General features: G+C 42.5%; 1 protein-coding gene across 1 annotated transcript in view; it reads left to right on the top strand.

Annotated features, from left to right (window-relative positions):
* SCFD2 (sec1 family domain containing 2) overlaps positions 1 to 12,465 on the top strand; it is a 197,899-nt gene that overhangs the window by 174,522 nt on the left and 10,912 nt on the right. The window contains exons 6-7 of the mRNA XM_021285832.2: positions 8,354 to 8,499; positions 11,742 to 11,876. Coding sequence (XP_021141507.2) covers positions 8,354 to 8,499; positions 11,742 to 11,876 — 281 coding nt within the window. The remainder of the gene's footprint in view (positions 1 to 8,353; positions 8,500 to 11,741; positions 11,877 to 12,465) is intronic.

The raw sequence follows: 12,465 nt of genomic DNA, 5'->3' as shown, positions 1-12,465 counted from the left end.
TACCATTGCACATGTGCAACATTTCCTCTGTTCCGGTGCGCGCTGACCAAGGAGGCTTTGCTGTACTGGTGGCACTTTCTGCTTCACCTGCTGCTACCTGGACACGAACCTCACCCCTCTTCTCCATGGATTGCCTGTCCTTTGCGTATGCGGTACCTCTGGGAGTACCTTGCATAGCAGGTGAGAGGCAGCAGATCTGAGGGTGAAACTTCATGGCATCACAGAAGGTGTTGGCCCATGAGTGACAAAAAGTCCTTGATGGGAGCAAAAATCTGTCCCTGCCAAAGTGCAGCCACCAGGCTGAAGACCAAAGAGGGTAGCTGAGAATAACTTGTGAAAGACTGAGGACATTTGATTGTGCAGGTCCTAGAGCTTTTTTTGCATAAAGCTCTAGAGCATTTAGTAAAACTTGAAGTTTTACCAAGTTCTTGCAAGAACATTATTGGAGGCCTTATTAGACTTACAGGCACTTACCATAGCTTTATTAACATGTGTGTTTTTTTAATTAAGATATGGACTACTTGAGGGAGCAACTGAATGGTTCCCTAATGAATTTGTTACATTAATTTCCTTCGGAAAGCACATCTGAGCCTAACTTAAATTCCTCCTGCAATTAATTTATGTAATTTATTCTAGTAAGTGCTGTAGTCTTTCCCTGTAATTGTTCACTGAATTGACGGGTTTAATTTCATGTAACTTGAGAGCCTCCAGTACTGAGTTTGCAGTGCTTCATAAAAGTTGATATTACTTGTTGTGCTGTTGAATTTTGGCAAGAAGAAGGCAATAAAATATTCCCGTAAAATTGAAATGTCCAAGTGACAGATATTGAGGCCAATGTAAAAAAATGTAAAAAAAAAAAAAAACAGGTCTCCAAAAGTAGGTCTTAAATCCATATTTAATCGCATAGTAAGTGGCCAGATTTTCACATGTGCAGCATTCAGAGCTTGATATTCAGCAAAGTATTTAGCCACAAGGGCTATGCGTGCCTTGCACGCCAAAGAGCAGCTTCCAGAAGAGGTTCAAAGATGTGAGGCCAACAAGAAGTTTTCAAAGCACGCTGCTGGCTCTTGCCATCCCTCGCCTGTGACCTCCAGAGACTGCAGGATGTGCCCTGTATAATAAACATCAGATCTGTGCTGAACTGCCCCTGGAGACATACATGTGCAATCGCCGGATCTTCAGCACTGCTAAAGTTTGGATGCTTATTTAAAAGCTGAAGTGGAGATTTCAGCTTCTAAATTTAGTTACATGCTTGGCTTTTCTCTCAGATGGGAAATGTTTGTTGTGATGAAAATAAGCTACAAATCCCACCTTTGCTGGTCACAATACTGGCTCCTGTGGTTTCCTGGGTGGTGGATAGGACCCTCCTCCTCCCATCACAGACACCACATCCACAGCATCACTTGCTCTGCGTGGTGCTGGGGACTGCCCCGGAGCATCCCTGCATGCTGCTGTGTGTTCATTCTCCGTGTGCCAATCAGATCATGAATGACATTTGTAGAAATGTGGAGCTGACCTTCTCTGTTTTGTGGCTTCTCAAATAATCCCTTTGTTTTATTCTGAAGGTTCAGGCTTCAGCTGGAGCCCTACAGTGACCCTCCCTGTGAACCTTGGGTTTCAAATAGGTTCAAATCAGATGTTGCTAGTAATTGAAGGAAACATTCTGTTTTGCTCTTTAACATCATATACATTTTCCTTACCCTTTCTAGTGTTTTTCTCCTATACTGCTTTTTTTGTTTTCCTCCTCCCCTCTGTTTATTCCTCTGCCTGCTGGTGTTTGCAGTCTGTTATTCGTGCTGTGTGGACTGGCAAGAGAGCTGGTCAAGCCCAGGGCTGGGAAATCCCAAGTTCCCACTCTGGCTGTGATGCTGACCTCTTGTAACTTCAGAGAAATTTTGGCCTCTTCGCCTCTGGTGCACAAATAACTTTCCTCTCCCCAAGGAGGGTGGTGGGGATGGAGAGGTTTTGCAGCAGTGCGGTCCCAGCTGAGCTCAGCCTCCCCAGTGCGATGAAGGGCTGAGGCATGGTGAGGGGCAAGGGGCTGTTGCAGGAAAGGGGAAATGAAGAGGGGGATGAGAAAAGGAGTTGAATGGGGACGGTGGCTTAGAAATCTTCTCTGTTTGCTGGTAGGGTAGGATGCAAGAGCGTCCCGAGGCTGTGGCTAGGGACAGGTTAACTCTGTACCTCTGCACTGCCCCTTCCCCAGCTGATGAGCTCCTGCCCCTCTGTGCCAGCAGCACAGACACACTGCTTTGCCAGGGCTTCAGCAAAACTGACCTGCTATTTTTATATAACTTGCACCTGGTTTTTACTAAGTGCCTTTTGTCTTGGGATTTTAATTCAACTTTGAATTCCAAATACCATTTTGAAAAATCTTTCAGCTTCTGCCCTGTTTATTTTCACCCCTGCTTTCCTCTCATCCAATCCATGGCACCCATATCAACTGCTAATGTCAGAAAAGCTAGCCTGTTTTGAACTCAGCCCACTGCAGTGTTGACTTGGCCTTCAGCATTTCAAAGGTTACCAGAGGTTTGTTTCTCGCTGGGGCTGCCAGCAGCACAGATGTGGCTGCCCCAGCTGAAGCCACGCACACTCTGGATGGTTTTTTCTCATGAGCTGGGGAATGCATCTCTCTTCCATAATTTTGCAGTCCCCCAAACTAAAATGGAGCCAATTCTGATTTTTCACCTTCAGCTGATGCTGCTGTTGGGCAATAACAGATATGTTGTATTCTGGCCCGTCCTTCCTTGTCCCACAGTGTCACACTCACCAGCTCCCCTTTTAGACGCAGAAGAGAGCACGATTTAATAAAAATCAGGTTTAAGAATAAAGATTCAAATTTGTGGCAGAATCCATCAGGAAGAAAGGTGAGTGCAGAATCACACGAGTTTCATCCTAGTTGTGATTTTTACACATTTTTTTTCCTTGCAAAAAACAGCCACGGTCTGTGTAGCCATACACATTCGTACCTACTTTTTCGTAACAAACTTAACGCATTAATATATCAAAAGTATTATAAAACATATGGCTGTGGATATATATATACATGCTTTTAGATTTATCTGCTAGAAAAGAAGGGACTCCATTTCTATGCTATCATCTAAACTATAAAAATAGAAAATTTTCATTAGTTTAATATCGTAGAGCAATATTTTGAGTTCTGACCCTCCAGTCACCCTATATCTCTGTTCTTTCTCTATCTTTCACGGACAAGCAAATTAACTCTGCATATCTAAAAAATAGCTTGCATAATGCAATCCTGATGCTGGATTTTCTCGTTGTTGTAGTACCAGTTTTCTGGTTTAGCCCGTGCTTCAGTGTGTGCTTCTAAAATGACTTGGCTACTCTGCCAACTCCATTCCAGGGTTTGCAAGATTTATATTGGTTTACTTCTTTAAACAGATTGTAGAGGCAGCCTAAGGTAGAGAAAGCCTGAATAAATACCAATAAAACAGAGTAAACTGGTAAACTCTCAGCTTTCCTAAATTTTTATATCTTTGTAAGATTGTAGCCTTTCAGTCATGTCCTGGAATTATCAAAGGCCTTTGCAAAGTGTTAATAATTATCATACTACTTTAGAGATAGAACATTTGTTTATAACACCTGGACCATATACCAAAAGAGACAAAGCACAGTGAAAGATCTGAAATTGTCATTTGATTCACTGAGGAAGGGAATAATCAGTCACATGCCACTGTATAGTCATGGATCTCATGCGTTCACAATGTCTGTGTCCTTTTCTTAAAGCATCTTCGTTCTGATTTCAGAAACAGGTAGAAAAACTGGTCCAGTTTAGTTTCTGGGTCACCCCAGACAGGAGAGAAGGACATCTCCATTCCTCTCTTTTCAAGCTTCTTGTGAAAATGACTTGGTTTTGGTACTAATGGTCATGCAGATGATGAGAGATGTGCTCTCTCTGTTGAAAAAGTGCAAAAGTAGGTCAAATATAAGGGCCTCATCGTGTCAAGTGCTAGATTCAGCTCCTGATGCTCTCACTCTCCTCGAAATCATCACAAGTGGATGGAAGCAACAGGAGCAACATCAGTGAGGTTAGGCACCACTTATGCAGAACTACATTGTGTTCTTCTTGGGATATCAAGAACTTGGGTATGTGCTTTAAAACGTTTAGTCTCATGCTGGTTAATGGTGAAAATTTTTTTCCACAACTGTTTTTTTTCAAGCCTGACAGGAAAGCTTTATCCCAAAATTTAATTTATATGCCTTTTCCTGTATAGAATAGGGCAGGCTTGGGATTCAAAGGATTTCATTCAGCATGCTCTCTTAATGCCATTTCACTTCCCGTGAAAACACAGTAACAGGAAGAGTTGTTTTAATTAGCACACGAGCTGTGCAGCAGCTAATGTATTCCACCTCTTCATTGTTGTAAAAGGAGCAGATTTCTCGGTAACCTGAAGCAGGCTGAGAAGAGGGATTGTGTTCTGCTCCCCATATGCACACACAGCCCCATTCACGGGGAAGGTGTGAACGGGAGGTGATTTGTAGCCGCCTGCCATTTGTACAACACAAGCTTATGTTGTTCTCCAGGCTGGAGAGAGAGCCGGCCCCCCTCTTCCAACCTACTGCACTGCCACAGGTACGCAGCAGCCTTCGGAGATTTTTGTTATTAATCTCAAGGGTAAGATTGCAAAGAAAACTCTTTTTGTTTTTAAATACACATTTTAAAAAATAAGAACTGGATGTCAGCCTGGAAAGAGAGCTGTGACTTCCCAGACACGTGATATTTCTTGATCAGAAGTCTCAAGGAAACCACACTTTAGAGCAAGCGTTGAAAGCACACCACTTTGTTGGAGCGAAATAAGGACTCAGCAAAACAAGTCGATTCAATGTGAATCACGCTAAAGCCATTTATTACAGAAACAAGTCTTACATACACAACTATATTCTAATCACATGTCCACGCTCCAAGCATGGATTCACTAAATGAGTATCATGGGCTGTCCATGCACTGGAGTCTCACTGATGATAGGTCCGATGATTCACGCCACGCCAGGACCCCGGTGATTGAGGAAAGCCCCTCTTTCTCACAGCAGATTCTGTTCTCAGCTTCTTGAAGTGGCCTTGAGGTTCCTTTGAGCCTGACTAATTCAGCAACAAATCTTTATCTATCAAAACCCCTCCACACCTCTTTCCCCTGCATCTGGTCAGCCTTAAACTGGTGCTGGACTGGAGGTTTTATTCCCAGTACCCCCCAGCTCCACACTTGGTCCAGCACCGCGCTGTGCTATGGAGGCTGGGAGCACACATTGAGCCCCTGCTGCGGTGCTCCTGGAGATCGGCTCTGGTTTGCTGGGAGGCACGGCTGAATGTGGAGGGTGAGGAGCTGCAGGAGCACTGCATGGCGTGCCAGGCTCTCGTTTCGGTTTGGGTGACGGTGATGGAGTGATGTGGCCTGTTAAGCAGATGGTGAGGGTGAATGATTTCCTGGCCTCCTCAAGCCCACGAGTGCATCAGCACAAGTTGTAAAGCAAGGCCCGAGCTCTGGGTGGCGTTTCGCTGGCAATGAGGTTTGAGTGGCGAGTGGTGCTACAGAGGCTGCGCTTCACTGAGAAATTGCTCGAGAGGAGATTGACTCTGTAACAAAAAGCAAAGCGGGACGCACTGGGCCAGGCAAGGCGAGGAGCATATTGGGGGCTTCCAGCCACAAAGCCAGACTGTGGCCACTGGAAACTGCCCTGCAGATCCAGAAATGGGCAGTGAGAAGCTGGTTTGAAACTTCTTCGTCAAAGGGCTCTTGTTAAAATAGAGTGAGAAGCGATGTGAACAGGAGAAGGAAACAAACATTTATTTTCATGAGAAAAATAACTGTAGGGCCAAAACAAAAGACTTTAAATGGTCCAAGAAAATAAACAATTAAGAAAAAAAGACAACTGTCCAAAGCAAATCAAACTTGGTGTGATTTTTACCTTGCTTCAACTTGTTCAATGCGGGGGACTTGCATTCACTAGTGAAAGGAAACATTGCAGAGATGGCTTGGCCAAAAGCAGTGCCTTTTGCTGAGACAGGATTGAAGAGAGGACAAAGAAAATATAACTATTGACATTAGTTAGGAGCTGCTTACCTCTCATGTGGCTAAAACAGAGAAAGCTTGTCTTTCGGAGAGAAGAAAAATCTAGTAATACAATAATAAGGCACTTCATTTAATTTTTCATTTGCAAAATGCTTTTAAATGTGAATTATTAAATATGCACAGCCTCTGAATTGGGAGCTGACAGGGACTGCCGCGTTTTCTCATTCCTGTGTTTTCTCATGGGCAGGGTAAAAGCACACTGACAATACACGGCCTCCTCTGAATATTTTGCCTGTGTTGGTGATAAATATAAACCAGGATTAATCACCTCAGACTTATTTATCAACCTCATGTATTCAGGAGGTGTTCTGTTTCACTTTTTTCTGTTAGGTGAGAAAGAGCTGTTAGACACTGTTAGACACTGTTAGACACAGTTCCTTTGCACTTAAACCAGCGCAAGTTCACTCACAGGAGCCAGCTCTGATTTTGAGAGTACCAGTGGAGTGGGGTAATGAGCTGCAGAGTGGGGTTTGTGTTCAGGGCTTTCACTGACAACACATCAGCTCCTCTGCCAAATGAAAAACTAAGCTTTGGTCAATCAGAGTATCAGAGCACACAGATCTTGCAGTTACATAACCAAAAAATACATATTTCTGTAAGTTATTTTGCACTCATTTAAAAAACAAAAACAAAAACCAAACTTCAAGAGCCCTGTCCAAAAATGTATGAGTGTCTGCTTAGAATTACAACATGACCTCGAGTCACCAAGGTCCAGTCTGTGTTCACGTCATTGCTTTGTCGAATATAATGGCATAAATCCTCAGCAACCTGGTCCGATGTAGCCCCGCAGAAGTACATTCACTTTTTCTGTTCTGCTGCACCAGCTGGGTATCTGACTTGGAGCCTTTCAACAAATGATACTCAGACACATGAAAGCTCAGTGTCTAATTACCATCTTGTAGGAATAGTTTCAGACCTCTATAAGTGTGTGTGGATGTTTATACATTATATACATATTCTGCTGTACAGAATTCAAAGATGTGAAAGAGTGATATCTAACTCTTAGAACTTCTCAGTAAATTTTGAAAATTTGTAGTGCCTTTTTCATTGTTCCTTTAGTGCTTAGGAACTCCATCTTCTGTCAGTTGTAGCAGAAAGTTTGTTCAGAAGAAATCGCCACTAGAAATCCAGGCACAGGTGCAGCGGGCGCTGGGACCTGCAGGGACAGCCCGTCCTCTCAGCAGGATTCTGCACAGACACAGAGATTTGCTGGTGCAGGACCGATCGCAGGACTGGGGGGTGGACACAAACCACTACAGCAGCATCCCCCAGAGAAGGCACTGGCGATAAGCAGGAGTGTGTGTGTTTGTGTGTGCATGTGGCAAGAAGGGTTATTTTGTGCTGCATCTTCCACCACAGGGACGAGGAGTCAAGCGAGAATTGAGCCGGGCAGACATGTCAAAAGGTGTTGACAGGGCAATACAAATGCCAAGTGACCCAGTTATCTCTCACTTGGATAAGTCGCATCAGCAGGTCAGCTGAGAAAGCATTTTCTCTACTCATCTGTGGAACACAGGTCCTGTGGTGAGGGGGATGGAGCCCAGGATAAGAATTTTGCTGTGCCAAGGTACTGCCTGGCCACCTGGAGGGACCTTTTATGTGGTCCTCTAAATGGAATTTGACCTCGGTGGAAGATAAGCAGTGTATCTTTGCAGATATCTTAGCTTTGGGAAAATACATTGAAAGTAATAACTTTGCCATTTTGAGTGATAAGGACTTTTTATGATTATACAGCTCTTCCCAATGCATAGATATCATGTGTGCTGTATTTAGCATGGTCTGTTCCTGTTTTTCTTGTTGCAAAGGTAGGAAATGCATTTGGAGTCAGCATTCTGCCATCCAGAGCTCCGTTCCGATGCTTGAGCAGCAATTCCCTGCTTCATGGCTGTTTTGCCCCAAAGAGACCAGCAAACCGGCTGGCTCCTTTCCATGTGTGGCTTTTCTTCAGGGCCTGCTAGCATGGGATCTTCTGTTTGCTGTGGACAGCAAAACATACCCTGTGCCGATGAAATTGCTGTATGATGTATGTTACAAATGTCCCACACTGTTCACTTCACTTGCTGTCTAGGATTTATGGCTTTTTGCTTAGCTACAGAGTCTTGTGCCATGCTGAGGATGTGCTGTCTAACAAGCCCCTGTCTTTCTAGAATATAACATGATGAAACTAATTTAATTTTCCTCCCAGTTATCCTTTCCCTACTGCTTATTATCAAAACACTTGAAAGATTTTCACTCACTCAGCTCCATGTTTCTTTATTTCTTTAGGCTGTGACTCGTCGCTGAACCTGACATCTCAGAAAGCAGCAGATGCAGTGGACAATATCTTTCGGTCCCTCAGGGATATCGCAAGAGCTCGAATGCACATGAAACAGTTTAATTCCATACATAATCCAGGCAGCAACACCCACCAGGCAAGTGGATCTTTCTTTTCCCCGTGTACATTATTTCTCTAGCATGCTGTCAAAATTACAGCACTAATTTTGCTGATGTGCTAATCCTATATATGTTCTGCCCATGTGGAAAATATTTAAGTACAGATTTTATAATTGACCTAATCATTAAGAACTTCCTCAAGTCCTTCATCCAAACTGAGGGATATCTCTGTCAATGTCAACAAAGAATTGTCTGAGGAAGAAATTTGGCATTTTCTCTGCAGCGCTGTTGCAACATGCCCAGTGAAAGGCAGAGCTAGGACAAGACAGTGCTGGGCTAAGACCTCTCATGGCATAGCAAAGCAGGATACCTGCAGCCATAGAGCAACTATATTTCTGTGTTTTTTCTCTCCTGTCTTTATAAGTGTCAGAATCAGATCCATTCATAAATAGGTGAAAAATGCACCCATTTTTTCTATAATATGAACACATCAACTGTGATACAACTATAGATCATGAGGATTAATATATAATGTTTCTCTGTCTCTCCACCTCCCCAACATGTTCTATTTTTTTCAGTTAAAAATAGAATGTTATGATCCAAAGCACATATGGTGAGTTAGAGAGAGACTGTAAAACTTAATTACAGCCTTGAGCCAGAACAAAATCCTTCCAAACTCACAAGTATGCTGTGGACCGGCAAAGGGATGTAGTTCAAATTAAGCAATGCTTTGTAACAACAGGAATCGGGAGTTTTGCAAAATGTCGCTGGAAAGCTAAGGTGGAGAAAACCTGTTACTGAAGTCTCCTGGCACTGGGGACCTGTCTGGTGTCTGAAATGGGGAAAATTGTTAAACATTTAATACAGTTCAGTGGGGGGGCAGTTGGATGGAAGAAAATACCCTCTAAAAGTTTCCTGGAAGTGTAATTAGCATCAGTATGTTCTTTGGATGTAACCCAGGGTGTTTGCTTAGGGCTAAGTGCTGGAACGCAGCAAGGGATACATTAACACTTTGCAGCCTCCTACTCTGGCCATGAGTTGGATTTAATAGCTTGAATAGGACCAACCTTCTGCTGAGGGCAGTTCAGGAGGTTTGGGGCAGCAGAAACAAGCAGGCGGTACAGTTTTTTCCATCACACATACAGGTCTTTACAAATGTTTCCATCAGGTTATCAAAGCAGTTCACGTAGCAACTGTGCAAGAGCAGAGTATTTATTTTACCTGATACTGTAACTACTGTTCTTTTCCTTTCATCCTGATCTCAAGTGTATTCCTCCCTCCCTTCTCCCATCCCTCCCTCCTTCATCTTTGCCTCTCCTTTTCTGGTTCTCTTTCTTTCTCTCACTTTTTCTCTCTCCTTTCTCCTTATAATTTTGTCTGAGGTATGTCCCATAGCCATCGAGGTTTTTAGCAACTGTTTTAAAGGCAATTTATGCCCAGCCAGAATTAAAGTTGATGAAAGGTTCATTATATGAGTTAGAAATCAATGCAGCTGTTGGGGGTTGTATAAAAAATACAGAAAAAACTCCCTAAAAATGTAATAGATTATTTTCAAGTCATAAAATATTTTGAAAATATATGAAACTATCATAGCTAAAAAAAGTTAAGTGATCATAGTACCTGCCTTTTAGTATCTGTGTAGCCAGAGTGGATCACTTTGAAGGGCACTGAATTTTGAAAATTCAGACATACAAAATCATAGCACATTTTTAATGTCTTTTGGTAAATAGTTTTGCTTAAGTCAGATGATATTTGTCCTTTAATTCTGTGCAGTAAGCCTCTCTGTTCGACTGTGATTTGATCTCTACTCCAAAAATATTTCATTCCTAATCTCTTTCTGTTCCTCATCTATGAAGATATTAATCAGATTTTTATACACGGGACTTCATGCTTGCATGTGTATTTTCCAATAGTTGTTTATTGCATGACTAGATTTGACACAAATCTTGGCATGTTCTCCTAAATGATCCTGTAGCTCATGTTTGCTGTAAATTGCTTTGTTGGCTCAATTAAAAATTATGCATGTGTTGTGAGAAGAACTAGATGAGTTGTATAAATCTTCGTTGACAGGATTGTATTTAAAAACTCTTAAGTTTTGTTTCTCACTATAAAGTGTTGAATGAAAAACATTTCTTTAATTACTCCAGAAAATTTTACTTTCCAGCCAAGCAGCTTGCTTTTTATTTTCCATCCATGTATATGTTTATTTTGCATTATGTCTTTTGTAGATATCATCTTTACAAAATGAATGATGTTACACTTGATTATCTTAAGAAATCCAGGAGGTGATGTATACCTGGGCTAGTCCCAAAGGAAGACAAATACGCTAATTTGAAAGCTTCTAATGGTCTAAGACGGTTGCACTTTCTGAAACCATTGTGGCTTCGTTGCAGTTTAGGCAAAGCTGAAAGCAGCAAAGCAAAAATCCAACTGTGAACTAAGTAAGGTTGAATTTTCATTAAAGAGCATTTCTCCATAAATTCCTAAATTTTTTATCCTAGAAACTTTTTCAGGATGACAGTGTGGTTTAAATCTTGGTAAAGGAATGTGGAAATTTCTGGGCTACTAATTCATATTCAGCACAGGTTTGTGGACCCTGAAGATGTAGGGTGGATCCTTTGGAAGTGGATCTCCCAGGATGCTGACCATTTGTACGTTCACATGTTCTGCTTTTCCTGGTCCCTAACTTCTCTGAAACTCTGACATGCATGATATCAGTGGGGTTGTTTGGCCTATTTTTCTCAAGGTTTTCCACAGGTGGTGTGGAAGCTGAAGGTCTAGCAGGGACTCCTTAACTCTGCTCTCTCATGAGGGACAAACAGGCAGGTTGACCTCTCCCTAGCCCTCCTGTTATCCTCTCCTAAAAATCCCTGTTTAAGTGTTTCTAAAATCATTACAAAGGGAATGAGGTCTTCTGGGTGCACGATGGGCAACAGAGTGTCATCCCTATTGCTGTCCCTTTCTGTGCTACCTCCAAAAAGATTCCAGAGAAACTGGAAGCCACATTTTTTCCTTGTCTTCCTTTACTCATGTAGTACACACAGGCAGAGTAGATGTGTGGCCATATTCCTGTCTTTGGAGGTTGATGCTGTGCTGATGCACACCATTTGTGGGCAAGGTCACAAAGACCGCTGCTGCTTCAATAGTCTTTTAGCTCTCTGAATGGTGTCCTTTCTAGGATAGTTATTTTTGTTAACTTTAATAAAAGTAAAACGTTTAGAAGAGCACTGTCACCGAGTCTAAATAGATTTATTGACAGTGCTGTGTTATTTTTGTGCAGGCTTCTTACAAACCGCTGCTGAAACAGATAATGGAAGAGATCTGTAATCCTGAACGACCTGATCCTCTTGATATTGAGCATATGTCATCAGGTCTCACTGATCTCCTTAAAACTGGATTCAGCATGTTCATGAAGGTAAGCCAGGCTTTCCAAGCTCATCCATAATATTCTCCTGCGCCTCATTCCTGATATTCCATAGCATTGTGTGGCAGTGGCGTATTTTATGTATTTGAGTTGATATTGTCCAGCAGAATTTAAGGGACAGTTAGGAGAGTTAAATCCTTGCAGAGGGGGCTGGAATAGCTTGAAGCACCACATTGCAGGTACAGTATGGATGGGTAGCACCTGCTGAACAAAACAAGAGGAATGGAGCAGACTGCACACCTACATAAGGATGATGCTGGACACCTGAATAAGGATGATATGTCTAGGAGCAGACAATGTGGCTTTGCTAAAGGGAAGTCCTGCCTCAGTCCTACCTCACTTAGCTTTCAGAGGTCTTCAGAGACACCCATCAAGCAAATTGATAAGCAGGTGCCGCTTCATGTGATCTGCCTGGATTTCCAAAAGGCATTCCACAAGACACTTAACTCATCAAAGGAATTTAAGGACAATGAGCAGCCTTGAGATAGAAGAGAAGTATGAACGGTCAGGTCTCACAGGGGAGGAAGATCATCAGAGGAGCTCCATATTAGGTGCCTTTTCTATAACTTGATATGGTTCA

The sequence above is a fragment of the Columba livia genome, chromosome 4, assembly GCF_036013475.1.
Source record: "Columba livia isolate bColLiv1 breed racing homer chromosome 4, bColLiv1.pat.W.v2, whole genome shotgun sequence".
NCBI lineage: Eukaryota > Metazoa > Chordata > Aves > Columbiformes > Columbidae > Columba > Columba livia.
The sequence above is the reverse complement of the archived record's forward strand: the minus strand, read 5'-3'. Positions and strand labels throughout refer to the sequence as shown.